Source organism: Prionailurus viverrinus, chromosome E1 (assembly GCF_022837055.1).
Source record: "Prionailurus viverrinus isolate Anna chromosome E1, UM_Priviv_1.0, whole genome shotgun sequence".
Classification (NCBI taxonomy): domain Eukaryota; kingdom Metazoa; phylum Chordata; class Mammalia; order Carnivora; family Felidae; genus Prionailurus; species Prionailurus viverrinus.
Genome location: NC_062574.1, coordinates 40,256,601 through 40,277,736, shown reverse-complemented (window position 1 = coordinate 40,277,736; position 21,136 = coordinate 40,256,601). Strand labels below are relative to the sequence as shown.

General features: G+C 43.5%; 1 protein-coding gene across 1 annotated transcript in view; it reads left to right on the top strand.

The window, feature by feature from the left end:
- Positions 1–21,136, top strand: part of PRKCA (protein kinase C alpha) — a 405,239-nt gene that overhangs the window by 1,506 nt on the left and 382,597 nt on the right. Inside the window, exon 2 of the mRNA XM_047831617.1 lies at positions 1,826–1,857. Coding sequence (XP_047687573.1) covers positions 1,826–1,857 — 32 coding nt within the window. The remainder of the gene's footprint in view (positions 1–1,825; positions 1,858–21,136) is intronic.

Genomic DNA, 21,136 nt, shown 5'->3' with positions numbered 1-21,136 from the left:
GTATGAATTCACGAATGTGGCTAGGAGGCTCCCCAAGTCAGAACTAAGGCAAGCGTTCCTTAATTCCTGTCGACCCTAGGCTAGGGTCCGCACTCGGGTGACAGTGTCTCAGTGCACCTTGCCACTAACCTTTGCGTGACATACCTTGTTGGGGCCCTAGGCAGAACTGGTGGATGGCTATGTGAATCCATCACACCTGGAGGCAGAGCACTTCAAGCATGGTGCTAATAAAACGCTTAATTTTGCCTCTGGATGGCATCTGAATTCACACGGCGGGGGGGAATCATGAGTACCACGAATGTGCTCATAAGGTGCTTAATTCTTCCTTTATGGAGATTATCTGAATCCATCACACCTGGAGGAACTCGCCTCTAAGGGCACCACAGATGTGCCAAAGTGCCCAACTTTACCCTTCTGGATGGCTATCCGAATCTACCACACCTGGGGAAAATCCCCTCCAAGGGAGAGTTGGACAAGCCTAGTCCTAATAAGGTGCTTAGTTTTTTCCTTACAAATCTCAATAGTTCCGTGAAAAGCACAGTCATGTCTATGAATGATTACCACTGTGTAGTCAGCGTACGAAGCAGTTGTGTTCCAAGGAGAAGTTAGCCATATCTACAGTTAACTAAAATAAGTTCTTAGAGCTTCAGGGCAAAGAAGATAGTGCATCTAGTTAAGGGGAGTCCTGCAGCCTCCTATATCATGCTCCATAAAAAGGGAAACAGTAAGACTGCTGTCGGTCTGTGCCAGAAGTAGGTAAATTAGGAAAGACTTGTAACATACATACCCAGGCTCGCTAATGTCTTTCCACTATCTGGTGCCCCAAAGGATCAGCCCCTGGTGAACTGCTGTGGCACTTCGGGTCACCAGGTGTAATGTGAAGTGGAAAATAAAGGTCTCCCTGTCAGCTTCCTCCCTGGCTAATTCCCCTGACCGTAAACTACTTGGAAGGTCCTGGAAAATATTCACTAGGATTGTCTCGCAGTGGTTTTAACTTCAGTTATCTTTCATTGTTTCTGTGGGCCCTTAATTTACCAGTTTGTTTTAAATATTAAAACACTTTAAAAACCATAAAAGTTTGGGTCTATGTGTGGGGGGGGTGACTAAACATATGAAGTGTCTTGTCAACTTAGGATGGCGATGTAAAGCAAAAAATTAGAGCTTCTGCTAGAGTTTTAGTGCAGTTCATTCTAGTTGTAACCGTGTTTATGGTTTCATGTGTCTGGCAGGGAGGGCAGAGTAAATCTTCTAAAGGAACCTACAAGAACAAAATAGCCTCTGTATTTGCTTTGAATCCTGTTGATTCTCCCCCCAAAAAATTTCACGTGCAACTTTAATAAACATACTGTAAAACCGGTCTTTTAAATCTAAAACTTAATGTTGAGTGGGTACTGTTTGGAAGTTTCTAGACCCCCATTCTATAATAAATGAAGCCACTTCTTTAGGGAGAGCAATGACTTTCATTTGGTCTTTAAGGACAAAATCAAAGTGTACTGCATTCAAACATAGTCCTCTTGTTGAACATCATGGCCAACTCCAAATACCCTAGCCGTCTGGTCTTGAAACTTCAATATTAATAACAAAGTGTAAACTTACAGAAGATTGTTGTACATCGAAAAAATTCAAGGAGCCTTTGGAAGCCATACAGAGGTTGTTTTCTCCCCCCAAAACCGAATTTATTCAGTACTCTGAGCGTGTTTTCCTATAAAATCGTTGGTTCTCAAGTATAAACCCTTAGTTCTGTGGAATACTGTTTCATAACTGGCTTAAACTATGGTATACAACACAAGATATGTTAAGATATTTTGTTGTTTCTGTTTTTCAGGGGGTTTGGGAAACAAGGCTTCCAGTGCCAAGGTAAGCTGTCACGTTGGATTTTATTTTCAAGTACAACATGAAACCAGCATTCCAAACGGGAACAATATTTCCAGTCCTCTTTTCTTCATGATCCAAAAAAAAGGTGGTTTAGATATTTTCAAAACGAGGTCTCTAAATTTGGACTGTTTAAAAAAAAAAAAAAATCAAACGGTATTGCCTAGTAATCTGCATATAGAGCTGCCTTTTTCTCATTGAAGAAAAAAAAAACCTTCCTGTAACTTTATTTTTTGCCAAGAACATTCTTGTCAGAAACTGCTGTCTCTGTGTGGGTGTTGAGGAACAGAAATGCAATCACTTTGTATTCACGCGGCTTTTCTGGTTCTTGCTCGGTTTTTGTTCTTTATTGCTCTTACCTATGCCTTAGGTTGGACTCCTTGTAACTAATTTTGGGCCACGTATCATTCTAGTGATTCTTCTTGTTTTTGGTTCCCGATTGTTGTCCAGAACAAAGTCAGCACGTCTAAAAGTTACCTAGATCAATCATAATGAGTTGCTATGCTAGGAGGCACGTTTTTCCTTTAGCGTGAATGTGACTGTGTAGTAACGACCTCTTGCATCTGGGGAGAAATCCGTTTATTTCTACCTCGTATCTGTAGTTGTGTATCATGCGTGTTAGGTAGCTGTTCTATACATTGTGTTCTGTTTAAAGTCAGTGCTTGGTAGCTTGTGAGGGCATTCTGGGCTCACAAGCCCACCTTCTGGCTCTCCTCATCATCTATATTATGTTTCCTTAGTTGTGGTTCCATTTCCCATCTGGGTGAAGGTTTATTAAGGTAAGTGGAAAGTACATCGTAGACTGGAAAATATTATCCTAACACTGTTTAATACGAAGCACATCAGAGACCGTGTACTTCTTAGAACCCTAAAATTGTGCTAGCGAGTTGGTTTATCTTTTAAAGTTCAAACTCATGAACTTGTTTCTTACACTTCCTAAATACGTTTTCAATGCAGCTGTTTTATGGTATAGTTAACATTCTACCTTTACGAGTGCTTCCAACTCTGAATCAATCCCTGAGAGTTGAGAAATCAAGAGATATTCCTTTATAGAGAAAGGTGTGTTACTGCCTCACTCCTTGTAAAAGATGAAAGGAAGATGGGGCTCTTTATGTTTTCCAGTTGTGGACCTGAACTTTGTTAGGCAATGTTTGGGTGTAGGCTGGAAATGTGACTTTATTTTTTAAAAGAAACTAAATATTTATTTTTGACAGATACAGAGCACGAGTGGGGAAGGGGCAGAGAGAAAGGGAGAGACAGAATCTAAAGCAGGCTCCAGGCTCTGAGCTGTCTGCACAGAGCCTGACGCGGGGCTGGAACTCACGAACTGTGAGGTTATGACCTGAGCCGAAGTAGGTTGCTTAACTGACTGAGCCACCCAGACACCCCAAAATGAGATTTTTTTTTTTCTTGAACCTTCCTTTAAAAAAAATGTGGCAAGTGTGGTTCCGGGCTAACTGATTTACGTCTATTTTTTGTAACATTTGGGTGGGAACCTATGGAAACATAAAAATACTTGTCGAAATGAAGGTTAGGTGTTAAACTGTGTCATTTCTTATATGTTAAGACTTCAGGATAAGCTTGGTCCCTTCTAGACCTGCTTATTTGAGTCAATTTTGTTGAAATCAGAATGGCAGTGTTAGGGGTGTAAGGGAGTCCTGCATGGTCTTACCCCCCCCCCCCCCCCCCCCCCCCCCCGCCAGACTACATTGACTTTTTTCTTTGGAGTGGATTAGATTCATGGTTTCATGTGAGCTTGACTCCCATAAAGTAAGAAGTGAAATTGTAGGCTCTTCTCTTTTCCCTCCCTCAGATAAGACATTCAGTCACTCTTCAAGAGCTCAAAATTTCAAATCCTTCTCCAATATCCACCCACCACAGTAGGCAGTGGATATCCTTCCCTGTCAAAATCTTCCTTATTCTATTTAGTGGTTGCATGTTGGGCATGTCAAACTTACCCATTTCCGATGCTTTAAGTTCACACTAGTGAAATATTGTCAGTGATATCCTTGGACACCATGGTATTTCTATAAAAGGTACCTAGAAGAATGTGTGTACATCTTAGGTCTTAACGAGTACAGCCGTGTTCTCAGAAGGTTACAATTTGCATTTTCAGTATTAAGCGTACCCCATTCCTTTCACTCTTACCAGTATAGGATAGGTCTCTCTTTTTTCTGACATTTTTGCTCTGGTAAGTGAAAAGTTTTAATTTTCATCTGGGTAAGGCTGAACATTTTTTCAGACTCGTTTTAGCCTCTGCATTCTGTGGATTGCCTTTACCTAGTACTTGAAATGTTCTTACAAAGGAGACAAAATAGAGCAGCCAGTATGTGGTTGATGCAGTTCATTGGGGAAGAATTAAACCACAGGTCTTATTTGGGTGAGTTTCTGCACTGCGTTTACAAACTGTAATTCACAAACCATTTCAAATACAACCTAATATGCTATCTGCTTGTTACATTTTGTTTAGTATGTATGCTCAGCATTTGACTTCGAGTATGCATGTGCTAATCCATTATTCATAACTTCTGGATGTTAGCCCAGGACAATGCCTTTTAATTGCACAAATACAGTTCCCTAACACTTGCATTTTGGCACTCTCCTCAAAGGTAACATCTCATCATTTTAGAATATACCCAACTTAGAATACTGTTTTTCTCTTAATGTTCTACCAACTTAAAATCTTGTGTTTGGTAGAGTCCTGGTCTTCAGGAGAAGAACCCCTCATCCCGTGCCTTTAGCAGCATACCCTCTCGAGATGGCATTTGGAGTTGGAGACTTTTTGTATTCCTTATGTTTTCTCACCTGATGGAGGCAGCATCTTCTAGCTCTTAGTATATGGTCCATGACTTTGGTCAGTAGAATAGCTGTAGCTAAGTATACCTTAGAGAGCCGTATGTGCTCCAAATAGCTCACCTGTTCATAAAGTAAGATAGCTTGAAATCTAAAATGTCAACTCCCTTCGTAAATGTTCAGAACTAGAAGACCGAAGCTGTGAGTGGTAGCCCTTTAAAACTGTGTTTCTAATCTATGCTATTAAGCATTTTATAAGCACACAAAGGCTTCTTTCCCCCCCTGCTTCTTCCCCTCCTGGAGATGCAGTCCAAATGGAAACAGGACATTTCTCCAAAGACTTCCTGGATTGTTGACATTTGTGCTTCATGCCGTTGTTCAGATGGCAGTACAGGGGTACTGCTCTGAGAAGGTGGATCTTACCAGGGCCGGTAACCGAGGAGGGTCCCACTGTGAACATCGATTGGCTGCCTGAAATCGTGAAAGCAAGGGCCATACACACTGGAGAACAAAGAAAAACGCAGAAAGTAGAGCGAGGAGCTGTGAGATAGTTAAGGTTCTTAGATGACCAGCGTGGTGCTCTGTAGCTCCGTCCTTTCAAGGGTAATCTCAGAATTTGCCTTTTGATTTTTGTGAGGCTTAACTTTCTCTTGGTTAATATGCTCCTTGCTGGTTTTTTCCTGTGAGGCCAGCAGAGAAGCTGGCCCTTGCCCCCAATCTGTTCCCTCCCTCCAGGAGAGGGAGAAGGGTTTCTCTGGCCTGGTCATTGATGAGGTTGAGATTCAGACCTTGGAAGGTCTGTCTCCTGTTGCTAGTCTTGTGCACCAGCTGCGTCCGGAGCTTCTGTCATGGAACAGCAGAGACCTTCACCATGCTGCTCAAATGTTGTCTTTTCTCTGGGGGTAGTGGAGCCAGTGGTCTTCTCCCTTTCACTACTGGGAAAGGGAACAGGCCAACTAGACTAAGCAAGACGGCTTGCACTTCTCAAATTTCAGTGATACATTCTCTGCAAATGTGACCTGCTTATCAATGTGACAAACTGTTGTGAGCCTGTTAAATCTGTTCCATCTTGGCATGTTTTTTCTGCTCTTTCTGTTCAGCGTCCCAGATCTTTAAAATGAACAACTACCCCAGGATCTTAGAAGAATCCCCTAAAGAGCATCAGATCCCCACCAGTGACCACGATCAACAGACTGTGGCTCTGAGTGATCAACACTGGATGTTTATGGGGTCTGCTGGGAATGCGTGCATGCTTGTGTGATCCCCGTGTGCTGCTGTGCACCCATCTTGAATCTGGAGCCATTGCTCTAAGTGCCCCCCAAATACTGTACTTCTCCTGTGATTCTAACTGAAGCTGCCTTTCAGTAGTTAGGGGTTTAAAATCCATTTCCCTTAGGCTGTGGCCTTCAGTTTTGAAGGCCTGTTTCAGAATAGATCTTACCAGCTCACCTGAGTGGGATGGTGTTTCTTCTCTCTTGAAGAATGAAGGTTGATGGTGTGTTCTTATTTTTATGAAATGTTCTTTTGAGAGAGCATCCCAAGCAGGGTCAGAGCTCCCAGCCCAGAGCCTGATGTGGGGCTCGAGCCCATAAGCTGTGAGATCATGACCTGAGCCAAAGTCAGATGCTTAACCGACTGAGCCACCCAGGTGCCCCTGAAGATTGATGTTTGAGGGAAGAAAGTCCCCCCTGCCCTCCCTCTGTTGGCTGCATGAGAGAAGGAATTGCAGAAAACTGGGCCTGTTTAAGGGAGGATGACCTTTAACAGGGGATAAAGTTGGCAGCTTTGCAGGAAACGATATCAGGTTGTTTCCATGGCTTACAAGACGCTGGGAGCCACATGGTGTGGGCACCAAGTGCTAGGAGGTGGAAGGGGGCTGAGGTCTGAGTTGGGCTGAATCACAAAGTTGACGGACTTCAACAGATTTCCTTCCCATGTACTAGCTCGTCTACATTAGTGACGACCCACTGATTTTCAAAGCTGACCCCACGATTTCCCATCTTTAAAACTGGGGTGTTAGCATTTTGGCACCCCATTTCTCGTTGGTTATTCTTCAGATGAGAAGTTGTGTTAACTGTAGGGGATCTCCCGGGGCCATCGAAACAATCCCAAAAAGACCGATCCGTGGAAGAGTATAATTTGAAATTCTGATGGTTTTGCCTTGAGGTCAGATCAAAGCCTTATTTCATCTTCAAAGAATAAAATTGTCAGAAACACCTAAAACAGAACCATGGTGGAGGTGGGCAGTTAGAACTGCCTTTCTTTCCAATGCTTTTTTTCCCCCCCCTCCATAAAAATGCATTAATACTCATTAGAAGTAGGGATGCATGGACGAAATTGTTGGATATTCCCATTTGGTGCTATATACTTGATAGGAAATGACTTCTGATTAATGGCTTCCTGAATTGCTACTTTCACTTAGTGCGTTAAGTGAATGTGTTTAGTTGTACACTCCCCATCAGAATCTGATCCAGTAGTGTAGGGGGTGATTATCCGACTAAGCAGGAGAAACCCTCATTATTTTTTGCAGATGGACCTGACCTTGAAGTTTCCTCTTTAACGTTAATGATAGGATTTACTACCCTCTGAGCGTTTCACTCCTAGGCGACATTCTTCAAACTTAAGTTTTTAGGCACATTAATTCTTGTTCGGTTTTCCTTCCAGGTATTCAAACTAGTGTTCACTGTGGAGCTTTCCTAGTAGGATGAAGTCCAGCTCCTGAACTAGACCTCTTAAGTTTCCTGGTTTCTTCAGACTCGTCTACCGATGCTTTGCTTCTTTGCGTGCTTCAGTTACTGCAAATAAGTTGCAGTTTCCCACAAAGGGTCCTGTTCAAATTATTTTGCCCCGATAACCTGTCTCACCTGTGAATATTAGCCTGAAGTTTAGCTCTGACGTCTATTCTCCCTGCTTTTCTGGACACTCTCCCAGTCATGGGACCCTCCCCCTCTGTCGTTCATCTCCTCTGCCAGCCTTGAGAGCAAGGACTGCTTGTTTCTGTCTCCTGTTTAATGCAGTGCCTGGCACTTGGTAGACACTATATAAATATTTGTTGGATGTATGGTTACACAAACGACCTAAGATATGAATGTCCATAGCCAGAAGGATTGCAGTGACTTCTGCCTGCATACTTTTTTTAAAATTTCGTTTATAATTCAAAGTGATGTGAACTAGGATAGATCATTAGATGACTTCAGAAAAAGTAACTCTGAAGATAAGCATACCTATTCAAAATAGGAAACAAAATGCTAATTTGTATCTAAGTTATAAGCAATGGTAAATTTAATAGCAAACCACTTAATGTGCCTTTTATCTTCAGAGAAGTATCTAGGCATCCATAACAAATACTATTGTCACAAATTAAACGGCATCTTATGGGCCACAGCAGGACAGGGGAGATGTCTTGGGTACAGGGTGAAAAGTTAAAACCAGCTCCAGTGCACGTGTTTGGTACAGTCATTTAAATGTTCTGTTTCTTTTGAGAGTGCTAATCGCTGAAACCAGACCGTCATGCTCCAGAGGGAGTAGTAGCTCAACTTTATTGATTCTGATATTTTTAAACTGCTTGTACCTGAAATGTTTGTGCCTTGATGTGAGAAGGAACGGAGGAGTGCGGCAATAGGAGTGCCCAAGTGGAACTGTGAAAACTGACAGTCGCTTTAAAGACCTCTGTCAGTTGAAAGGAAAGACAAACCGATGTTAAATGCTGAGAGATGCTGGACGCTTAGGAGCTGTGACATTTTACATGATTCCATCCCCAGAGCCCCCCTCATGAAGCACAGGATAGGATCTCTTAGAAATGAGAGTGCTGAACTACCAGGCTGGTGGGGGTGGAGCAGGGGGTTCAGATTCAAACAGTTGTGCAGAAAACCCTTTTCAGAGCCAACTGGAAACTTTTTTGGTACTTACAAAGCCTGGATTTATATTAGAGGAAAGAATGAGGCCATTAAGGGAAACATTTCTTGGTGACAGAATTAAGGCTTCAGTGTCCTGTCAGAATTTCCATGACCAAGCCCTTTATTTCAGATGTTTTCTACTAAACTGAAGTGTTGGACTTCAAGCTGAGGCATGGACCCTTCAGTATTGGTATGGTATTAATGGTCAAGTCGAGATGAAATGACCGTAGCTACATTAAAGCCCTCTATTAAATTATACAGAGGGGGAAAATGGCTTCTGGAAATAGATTTCTATCAAAAATGTAATGGAGGGGAATGATTGATTGTTAGCCCAAGATCAGAATTAAGAGCAGGTTCACAAAGCAAGACTAGTATGAGGGCAGTTCATCTTGAATGCGTTTACTTGTGGGTTTTTTTCCCCTCCCCAGCAGTTACCCATCTTTAGTTGTAGCATTTTGGGAAATAGGGGATCCATCTGTAGTCTCTGCAGTGATTGCAATAGGTAGTTAGGAAATAAAGGTGGCAATGCGGGACGTGAAATTGTCCAAGTTGTATTTCAACTTTATAAACTCGTTTGTATGAGGAATGGGGTAGGAGGAGAATCCAGTTAACAGCTACATTCTGAGCTGTGAATAATCACAATAATTGAGATTAATTACAATTGTGACTGTTCGACTCCCATGTTTTCACCAACAGGATAATTGACACTCTTGACTCTCCTGGTATGTCTAGTAGTTCATGCACAGTAGTCCATGCTGTAGATTTTCCTTAAAACCCTACGGTCACCCATGAAGGGTTTGCTCTTAGACCTTGTTCCAAGCACTTCTCATCAACACCGTTGATCCTCACAATTTTGAAAAGGTAAGCAGTGTTCTCCTTTTATAGATGGGGAAACCAGCACTGAGGCACAGGAAGCTTAGTACTTGTCCAAGGTCACAAAATTGGAAAACAGTGGAGCTGGGCTTCAAACCCAGGCTGTCTGGGTCCACCCTCCCAGGCTGTGAACCCAAGTGTTGGGCTTCGTAGTTTTTTTTTTTTTCCAATTTTTAAGTTTATTTTGAGAACACATGCACAGTGGGGTGGGGGGGGAGAGGGAGGGAGGGATGAGAATGAATCCCAAGCAGGCTCCACACTGTCAGCACAGAACCCCCATGTGAGGCTCCAACTTGTGAACTGAGATTCTGACCTGAGCAGAAACCAGGAATCAGGTGCTCGACAGATTGAGCCACCGGGCACCCCCCCATAGTTCGTTCTGTTCGGTAGGCTTACACCACTACCCGGGCTATGGAGGTGTGAAAGAGGGAAGTCTTTCAACTCCGTAACACTTGGCATACTAGTCACGGCAGGCGATGATGCCAGATCTGTGCACCTGCTCTGTAGATCATGCCTGGCACTGGGGGGCATGGGACGGAGCGCTGGGCATCGAGCAGAGAGGAATGCTAGACGAAGAGTCTTCATAATAGAAGTTTGAATGAGATAGGGGTGGTCGAAACATTATGGGGGTGGGGAGATACTTCCTGGGCTCGTTAGGAAGGAGCTTTGGAGTTGGGCTTTGCAGGATACAGAGAATTTCCTTTGGGAGAGATGGGGGAGGCTTTCTAAAGCGAGGAAATAACTAGAGCAAAGGGGAAGGAGGTGGCGGCGAGAGGGACTCGTATAATTGGGGAGCAGCGTAGGCCAGGACGGAGGCCATACTATTAGAAATGTCGCAAACGTGCCTGTCCCCAACGGAAAAGCTGATTCGAGAAACCTACGTGGCACCTACGTGTTTTCCTCCACATGCTGCTTCTGTGCCAGCACTATTTCATGCCTTCTTATGTGGTGCTTTTTTTCCTCAGAAAATTGCAATTACAGGAGACTAAAGCATTGTGTCTTCATGTGAAAGATATTTCGTATTAGAGATGAGAAAATAACTTGCTTTAGGAAGTGCATGGCTTTGACCCTATTCCAAGGGTGTCTGTTATGAAGCTGGGACTGTTAATTGCAGCATCCTGTTGGAAGCCCAGGCTGTTACAACATGGAAATTATGTGACTAGAGATAATCCACTGAGTTAGACTCGATGTGTTCATAACCTTAATAAGGAAAAGTAGAAAAAGCACCTAATTAAAATCTTTGTTTCCAGAACTGCATACTAAAGGTCAGAACTTCTGGTGTTGTTAGTGGTTATTCCCAATCCACGGTGCTAGACTTGGATGTTTATAATCCTGATTAGAAATGCGTTTAAAGGAAGGCAGAGGGGTGCTGCGGAGCTGTGCGTTTTGGGAGAGAAAAAGGACTTTCACGTGGGTTTGAGTTGCAGAATAAAAACTCACGTAATCCTGTCACTATGCTGACCCGGGCTTATGACGTGCCAACACCCTATGGGGAACTGGCCTTGTTCCCACTCTGTAGGAGCAGATGGGGGTCGGGGGCAGGGTGCGCGGGGAGGGGAGTGGGCGGGCAGCTTGTTCATGGTCAGGTGGCTTTGAGACCAGGCGGATTCAGTAAATGTCTGTCATCTTTACTATCTGAAGCTATACAGCTAAGTAGCCAATCCCTTTTACCTTTTTCATTCTGCTTTCCCTTAGATTATCTAATAAAGCATGACTTGTGGTGCTGTTTATTGTAATTAGGATAAAACTCCCATTGACTCAAAGCTAGGCTCGGGCTTATAAAGGCTTTTAACTTCTGTTTGGGTCGCTCTTGAAATTAAGAGGCAGTAAAGGAGCTTCATGTATTTTCCTTTTGAATTCTTGCAACTGTCATTTTGAAAATACAAGATGGGAGCTGACTCTAAAGATTTAAGATCCCACAACTTGATTCTTAACTGCTTACAAGGTACAGAAGAGTTCAAATCCTAGTTATCTTCTATTCCATAAAGGTGCTTTTCTTTGGTGCAGTTGTAATCCTAAGTTTGTACGTGGATGTTTTAACACTGCGCCAGTGGAATACAAAAACACTGGTCCTGTTCTGAGTCATTTGCCTGATTTTGAAATCTTAGTAGACCTCACTTTTTCACATGCCGAGTTGGAGCATTAAAGTGATTTTTGTTGAGTTTCACATTAGTTTCTTCAATCTGAATGACTCCTTAACACGGAAAACCTTTTTGCAAAAGGTATACTTGAGAGAGTTGAGGGGGGGTAGGTGGGGGGAGAGGGAGACAGAGGCTCTGAAGAGGGCTCCCTGCTGATCGCAGAGAGCCCAAAGCAGGGCTCAAACCCACAACTTGAGATCATGACCTGCGTTGAAGTCGAAGACTTAAACCATTGAGCCACCCAGGTGCTCCAATCCTCCTCCTCCTCAAACTTTACCACCCCTTTAAAAATGAGGGTCGCCTGGGTGGCTCAATCGGTTAAGTGGCAGACTTTGGCCCAGGTCATGATCTCATGGTTCATGGGTTCAAGCCCTGCGTTGGGCTCTGTGCTGACAGCTCAGAGCCTGGAGCCTGCTTCAGATTGTGGCACCCACTCTGCCCCTTCCCTGCTCATGCTCAATCTCAAAAAAAACAAACAAACAAACAAAAAAACCCTAAACGTTCCAGAAGCATCCAGGACCATTAGGTCTAAACTCCAGGTATCAGAGTTGAGCTGCATGGCCTCGATTTTCCCTTTTTGCTCAATGGCACCATCAAGCACCATAGCACCTGCTGGGATTGAGCTGAGTCTGTGCTCCTATGATGCAAATCAACATGCAAAATCACATTTTATAAAGATTAATTATTGGGTGGGAGCTGGAGTAGTTGGCATGATTAAGACCGGCCATTGTTAAGGTGCCTGGGTGGCTCAGTCGGTTGAGTGTCCGACTTCAGCTCGGGTCATCTCACGGTTTGTGAGTTCGAGCCCCGTGTCGGGCTCTGTGTGGACAAGCTCAGAGCCTGGAGCCTACTTCGGATCCTGTGTCTCCCCCTCTCTCTGCCCTTCCCTGCTTGTGTTCTGTCTCTTGCACTTTGCGGGGGTGGAGGGAAGACTGGCCATCATTGTCCTTGCCTAAGGCGAATCTAATAAAACCCAGTAGAAGGATAAGATAAGGTGAAGGTGCTGGGGAGCAGAGGATAACACCCCGGATGAGGCTCTGGGTTTATTAAACTCTTGGTATCCTGCCTCCCGTTATATTAATGGTTTTCATGACTTCACAAACTCAGGAAAAACTGTTCACAATAGTAACTGATAAAATTGTGAACAAGGTGCTTTTGGCTGACTCTTATCAGTGCAGAATTAATGAAGGCCTAAGTTTTATCTCCAAATTTGGAAATGCATGGTCAGCTTCTGGCCCTTGTTTGTATTCCTGTGTAACCCTTTGATGTTAAATTGTATTCAGTATGTTGTTGGTCCTAACGGGCTGCAGCTATGTGGAGGCTCCCTTGGGATATTTAAAACTTATTAGAAACAGTAGAACATATTCATGTGAGATGGGCAAAATCTTTTGGTTGCTAAGAATTTGGGTAGCTCTTAAAAGCATCGGATTTAATATTAAGTTCTGTATTCTTAAAATTTGTTCCAGAGCACAAGCAGGGTTGAGGGGCAGAGCATCCCAAGCAGGCTTCGTGCTTTGTGCAGAGCCTGACCTGGGGCTCAATGCCATGGCCCCGGGATCATGACTGTAGCTGAAATGAAGAGTTGGAGGCTCAACCAACTGAGCCACCAAGTCTCCCCAAGTTCTATATTCCTAAGCGATAAACACCTGCTTGTGTTTAAATGTAGATTAACAACCTGAATTAACATGCATCTAAGTATTCCCCTTTCTTGTCCTTCTTGGTGAATTTTGTAGTCGAGGGATCAGGAAGAGCTAGGTTCTTAGAATTTTAAATCGACAGAGGACTATGGAGACTGTATTGCTGAGGTCCTTGAATTCATAGCTGTGGAGTTGGTCCCCAGAGTTGAGTGACTTGATGTAAATGTAACCACGCAAGTGTGACCACCTGAATCTCCAGCCCCAACTCCTGTCCGGTGCTCCCCTCCTCCTGCTTGGTAGGTCATAAACCTGTGTACTTAGCTGTAACCCTGTAGCCTCGAACCTTAAGTGATGTTGCCAGTAACCATAGGTGCTCATCCAGTAGTTTGTATTTAAAGAAAAGACGTGAGGAACCTGTCAAGTAGGTGCTTGATTGCCTTTACTTGAAAAACGGCTGTGCGTTCTAGAGATGTGTCTTGCCCTAAAGTCTAGGAGTTACATTAAGGATGATATATTTTGTAGTGTAGATGACCAGTGGGAGTAAGATCTTGAGTTGGTATTGGATGGGAATTAGTGAGCAAGGAAGAGGTCTACTTGAAATTCTTTTTTCCTGACTTTTGTTTTTCTAATCTTAATTCTTTGGGAACAGGCTATGTTCCTAAGGCTACTTAAAAAAAATTTTTTTTAAATGTTTATTTTTGAGAAAGCATGAGCAGGGGAGGGGCAGAGAGAGGGAGACACAGAATCCAAAGCAGGATCCAGGCTCTGAGCTGTCAGCACAGAGCCCAATGTGGGGCTCGAACTCCTGAACTGTTAGATCATGACCTGAGCTGAAGTCAGATGTTCAATCAACTGTGCCACCCAGGTGCCCCTAAAAAAAAAAAAAAAAAAAAAAAAAAAATGTTTTTGACATTTTTCATTTTTTTTGAGAAATTGAGTGGGGGAGGGGCAGAGAGAGAGAGAGGGAGATACAGAAACTGAAGCAGGCTCCAGGCTCTGAGCTGTCAGCCCAGAGCCTGACATGAGGCTTGAACTCCAACTGTGTGAGATCATGACCTGAGCCGAAGTCTCCTGCTTAACCAACTGAGCCACCCAGGTGTCCCTCCTAAGGCTACTTATAATCTTACATGGAGATCTCACACCATTGTTGAGCTGGCATTTTCTAGATTATGTGAAATTCTGCACAAGTCAGTATCTAGTTAATCCTAGATACTACAATTAGCACCTGGAGATTTAGAGTAGCCCCTTAAGCAAGATGTGAAAAGTAACAAAATGTAACCGTGGAGTTTACTTGGTTTTGCTTTCTGTAGTAAAAGTAACTCCACCCTTAGAATTTATTTCTGGACCACAGTACAGCCAAATACAGAAGTCAGATCTTTATTTCCTATAGTTGCAGTGTTGATCTGAGGTTCTGATCTTGGAAATACAGTAATAGAAACACAAAATAAACAAAGTGCTAGATCTGAGAACATGTTTATTCATACTTTTCTCAAAACTCATTTTCTATCTAAATCCAAACAACACAAGTCCTTGTTAATTGTTCCTTGGAAAATTGTTCATGTCCTAGATTTCTAAGTTCCTCTAAAAAGGAGCTCAGAATGATCATTCCTCCTGCCTCACCCCCCCCACCCCCCCTTGGTGAATTTCCCTGCAGTATTCTTGGATGTCTTTATTGCTCTGAGTATTTGAGCCCTGTTCAAAATCAGGAAATTCTAAGTGAAGACCTACCACTGTATGAATAATTTTGAATATTTTTGTTAGGACTTAAGTGCTGAGAGTAGGCAGCTTCCTTGCTACATTCTCTTGCTCCTTTGTGCCTGCTCTATGGAAGTTACTTCTGCTTTGGATAATAGCCTGCTGTTTCAAATAATTCCGTTTTCTGGAAAGAAAGCTTTGAATCTTGGGTGGGGCAGTGAGTAGGGACTTGGAGGTTCATTAACTGAGACACCAGCCACATCTCTGGGTGATTAAACTGTCCCTGGCACTAATTGGGGTTCTATGTCCTCAAACACTTGAAAGAAAGGTTTGTTTTTGTTTTTTCCCTTTCAAACGGTTATTTTGAACTTATTTTAGGTACAGGAAGGGTGAAAAATGGTACAGGGGGTTTCCCTAGATCTCTCACCTGGCTTGTCTCCATGTTAACATTTTACATACATTTCCCTTATGTATCTGGGAGTGCCAGGGTCTTTGGACCTGTAGAGTTTCCCGTGGTCAGAATTCTTGCTGACCCTCCCGCTTACACAGCACATTGCTCTATTTTTGGCAGAATGGCACCTGGACACAGAGGTTTGATTGGACTCGGGTTCAATCTGGGTCATGGTTTTTTTTTTTTTAATTTTTGTTTGTTATTGAGAGACAGAGCATGAGCATGGGAAGGGTAGAGAGAGGGGGAGACACAGAATCCAAAGCAGGCTCCAGGCTCTGAGCTGTCAACACAGAGCCTGATGTGGGACTCGAACCCACAAGCTGTGAGATCGTGACCTGAGCTGAAGGTCGGACGTTTAACCGACTGAGCCCCCCAGGCATCCATTTTTTTTTTTTTTTTTTAAGATGCTGTTCTAACCATGTGCATGTAGTTGCATGTATATTGTGGAAAGAACACCAGTGGAGTATTTTCCTATCGAACCATCCCAAGTTGAGGACTGTTGACCTAGTCAAATGGGTTTAAGTTTTGCAGTATCGAGTATCAATGTGGGAACACTTGCATGCTACACGTGGAAACTAGGTTGTCAGGTCTTTCCAAATGTATGGTGTTCATTATACCTCTATGCAAATCTTGGTTTTTACCAAGCACTGTGGGTGAGAGGTGCGTGTGGGTGTCTTTGGTGGTGGAAAGAATTGCTAATTGTCAAATAGCCACTTAACCTGCCTGAGCCTCACCCGCGTGACTGAACTCACGGTATTTTTTGTTCTGGGTCTTAATTTCCAACAGAATTGGGACTTGAGAGTTATTTTTGTACACTGGAACATCTGGGGGGCAAAGAGAATAAGCACATGAGGGGAGTTTGGTGTGTGCCTATCTGAAGAAGCAGATGGTCCTCTACTCTTGGACCTGCTGTGTTGTACAGAAGCATATGCTGTTGATGCGGAGGGAAGAGGGTTTTCATAAGAATCGGGGGCCTTTTCACCCAGGAATTTAAGTTTTAGCTAAATGATTGGAGGTGTCTAGAAAGCTAATGGTTCCTTAAAGAACTGTAGAAGTAGAAAAAAAAAAAAAAAAATCACCTAGGAAGTGCTAGACCGGGAATTGGGTAATCTTGGTTTGAATCCAGTTTAGGCCGGGGCGCCTGGGTGGCGCAGTCGGTTAAGCGTCCGACTTCAGCCAGGTCACGATCTCGCGGTCTGTGAGTTTGAGCCCCGCGTCGGGCTCTGGGCTGATGGCTCAGAGCCTGGAGCCTGTTTCCGATTCTGTGTCTCCCTCTCTCTCTCTGCCCCTCCCCCGTTCATGCTTTGTCTCTCTGTCCCAAAAATAAATAAATGTTGAATCCAGTTTAGGCCTCTGCCATCCTTGTAATGAGGGAGCTGGGTTCTCTAAAAGGTGGCAAATAGGTGACATTCTTGCCAGCTGCTGTGGCAGAGAAGGCTAACCGTGATCCTCTTTCAACTTGAGAACCCTCCACTTTATACACCAGGTAGCCGTGAATATCAGGTGATCAGAGTTGGTGTGGGGGCCCAGCAAACCTGGTCATTCCTAGGCTGCCTTATTTTCCAGGCCCCCCCACCCCCCCCATCCCCCAACTTTTGACCTCTTGAGGATCACGAAGATGAAAGAGCTAAGTCACCTTTCTGGTCAGTGTTTATATGTTCCCCCCTCTCACTGCTTCTCGGCCTTTTGGCTAAGATCAAGTGTATCTGTTATGGGTTTAATGTTTTCCTCTCTTAATTCTTTGATACAAGAACAGTATCTCTAAAAAAAAAAAAAAAAAAAAAAAATCTATGGTACCAAATTAAAAAGAAAAACCCTTGGGGTGCCTGGGTGGCTCAGTCGGTTAAGCAGCTGACTTCGGCTCAGGTCGTGATCTCGCAGTGTGTGAGTTCGAGCCCCGTGTCGGGCTCTGCTGACAGCTCAGAGCCTGGAGCCTGTTGCAGATTCTGTGTCTCACTCTCTCTGACCCTCCCCCGTTCATGCTCTGTCTCAAAAATGTTTAAAAAAAAAAAAAAAAATTCTTGAAACACGGAAATTTTGATGCAAAACAAATCACCGATTACTGGGAATACTTTTAAGTTTGAGAAACTGAGACCATGTGAGTGGGGGAAGGGCAGAGAGAGGGAGAGAGAATCCCAAGAAGGCTCCGTGCAGAGCCCAAAGTGGGGCTCGAACTCCTGAAACGGAGATCGTGACCTGAGCCAAAACCGAGAGTCTGACACTTAACTGGCTGAATCACCCAGGTGCCCTGGGAATTAGTCTTAGGAATGGAGTTGGTTTAGGATGGTGGTGGGTAGGGGGAGAACCCCGTTCATTCCTTGATGCTATTTTTATTAACATGGAAGGTGTTAGATTCTTACTTCTGATGGGTCTAAGCCAGTGTTTTGGTTTTACTGTCTGGTTTATGTGAACTTCTTATAGTTGAGATCTGGTATTTGAATTGCTTTTGATTTTGTGTTCTCGGACCCACATACTCTCTCTGGAAATAAGATCTGTAGAGGAAATAGCAAATAGGAGTACACCTCTGTTTTTGACTTTGTGGGAAGTGAGATGAAGGCTGAAGGAACGGTAGCCTAATCAGAGCAATACTTGCTGGTGGTGGGAGTCGACTGCTGCGTTCAGAAATGCATCAGAGAGGAAATTAGGTTGGAAGCAGCAAGTTGGGATGCAATGTTCCTGAAACTGAACAGAGTTAAGGGAGAGGAGAAAAACCCTATGGGGTAAGTAGTTGTGATTTATTTATCTATTTTTTTGAAAGCTTGCTTACAATCCTTTGAGCTAGACAGAGCTCTAGGATTACTTTGTTTATAAGACTGCATGCTTTTGTGTGCACAAATCCTATTTGTGCAAATTTGACCTTTAATTTCCATTATGGTCTCCCATCCCGGTCCTCTTTAAAAAGCTGGCCTCTTGTGTGAAGCGTTAGGCTTTACGGTTGTAAGGCCTTAAGACTTGCATCGGTAGCTGGCAACCATACATCTCCTCTAATACGTATTTAGTACATATTCTCTACCAGGCACCATGTTAGTTCCTGGGAATGATAGTACCTGAAATGGAGTATGGCCTTGGTGGATGGCTAGGGGTCAGGCACTTTGCATAGCTTATTTAATCTTCATGACAAAAGGAGGACAGGTGATCTTGATGAGGTGTAGAGGTTGTGTTGCCTGAATTCTACAACTAAGTGGGTTAGGTTAGTATTTACGTATGGATTGTGATGATGGATGCATTGTTTTAAAAATCAAACATAGGTTATTGTGATTGTTCATCCAAAAATGGTTTTTGAAAGGTGAATCCTTCATATTTTTAAAAGATTACTTTTTTTTTTACAACTTGGATCCAAGTGTTGTCTGTCCCCCATCACCTCCCCCTCCCCCCCCCCCCCCCCATGCCAAGTCACTCCTATTAAAATGTGGAAAATCTCTTGGTAAGAACATGCTCTTTAATTTCCTGTCTTAGATTCCGGTGGGATAGGGTGATCTAAAACAAGTTCAGTCAAGCCTAGCAAATATTAAATTGAGGTTTCAAAGATCCATGGAATGAGTTTATACTTGACAAAAGACTAATTCAGCCCTACCATTTTACTTTCTAGGAGTGTCCTCTTTACTTACCTGAGGTTGGGAGACTTTGTAATTAGGTTTGCTGTAGGCCTGCTCTGTCCATCTTTTTGAGCTGTCGAGATCAGTTACGTTGAACTTCTCCGGTTGTCAGGTGCAATCTGGCCATCACAAACTTGACTTCTCCTAGAAGTGGTGGTGTGTACTTTCTGATGTGATCACCGGATTTCATATATGAGGTTTCTTTGATAGGGTTCTAATTTACCAGTACTTGTGATTGCTTGATATTCTGAAGTTTGATAAAGGAGAGGCTTGCTCAATGACGGGATACCTTTGTTTGACTTCTGATCGGTTTACTCAAAAATATTGTTACCTTGTTTATCATCCTACTTGCATAACCTCCCAGCACTTGAAATCAGTTCTGCAAACATCTCTATCCTTAACCCCTATGATTTAATTCTTCAGTTTCCTGTCTGCCCTCTCTAGAACTTTCTCATGTCACATATTGGAAATAAGTCATTAGTAGTTAGCTTTTATTTGAAGATTAGTACAAGTTTGTAGGAGAATTTCACAAAATGAGGTAGAAAATTTTAGATTATTATCTATTTAACAGATTGTGTACTTTAACATCATTGTCTGCCCAGTGTAGTGCCTAATGCTGGATATGCAAATAAGCCAGACTGAGAGCACGTCTGCTGTAATCCCTCTAGTAATGGACCCAGCCACTAATCCAGTAGTCACGTGGGGAAATTACTATAGATTGCTTATGGAATTATAAAGGAAAGGCCTCAGGACTCTGCTGGTAGATAAAACGGGGTCCTAACTTGGGAGGGGGTCAGGAAAATCTCAAACCACATTGGAATGAGCTCCTAAGGATAAAAAGGGGTTATTGAGGTCAAGAAAAAGGGAAAGGCTTTCTGGACAGAGCAACCAGCCTGTACAGAGATCCTGAAAGGAAGGAACACTGTGTTCTAGAGACCCAAAGAAGCCCTTAGTTAATGGAGTTTTTGAAGCAAATCAAAGCATCTTTTTTTATTCCTTCCCATGAGTTAGGGTCATAAAATCATAAAAAGTATTTAATATTGCATGTCGTAATGTATCCTTTTTGCCTCTGGCATTCCTCTTGGATCGTGAACATAGCTGCACTTCTGTTGCAATCCCAAGAAAAACCTTATAAGGCAAAAATACTAATGATGTTTCATGAAAAGGACTTGAACGATCAGTAAAGGGAACATTGATGCTATTTCCTAACATCCACTGAAGTTTTACGTGTCTGGTCTACAAATCCTTAATTGAGGTACAGTTAACTACACTGTTTCAGGAGTACAATACAGCGAGTTGGCAATTCTGTACGTAATGTGATGCCACTGTAAGCATAGTCCTCCTCTGTCACCATACAACCTTATTACAAGATTGACTATATTTCCTATGCTATGCTTTTCATCCCGACACTTACAGGGGTCTTGGGCTCTACTGATGCAGCTACCTGGGCTCATCCCCAAGACTTCCTAACTGGGAGTATGTACCTCTTGGTACTCTTCACCTCTTTTGCCTATCCTCTCCCACCCTCTGGAGTTTTTTGAGTGAGGGTGCAGTGTGAGAAAAAGCTGGAGAGGCAGACAGGAGCCACCTTGCAGGTCTTAAATAGAAATCTTTTTAACCCAGTCTCTTAGCCTAGGGGGTTCAATAGCCTGCCTAGCCTTTTAGTCTAGCCATAGGGGATCCTTCGGAGAGCTTTAAGGAAGAAGGTAGCCTGATTTGAATTTCCTTGGAAAGGTTAACACCTGCCATCAAATGGAGAACTAACTAGAAGTGGGCTAGAGTGGATGGGGGCAGCCCATTGGGAGGCCCACCTTGATTCTGGTGAGAGATTTCCTAGAACTACAGAGGTCGTAGGGGAGAGATGTTGATACATCCAGGGTCTGCTTCAGTGAAATCTGGACGTGGTGATGAATGGCTCGTGGAAGCGGGAGGGTGGGGGTCAAAGATCCGCAGGGCGGTGGTGTCCCTCGGTACTGTGTGGCAAGTGAGAAGCCTGGTTTTGGGGGACGAGCCTGTGATTTCTGAACCCATGGAAAGGGCAGTGCCTTAGGTCTCCAGAAGGGCTGAAGGTGAATGTCAGGAAGGCCTCTGGATTGAGGCCCTGGGGCTGAGAGGGGTGGCCAGAGCTGGTGAGGAAATACGAGCCCTCTCCTTACAGGTAGAACTGAATGATGTAGCAAGG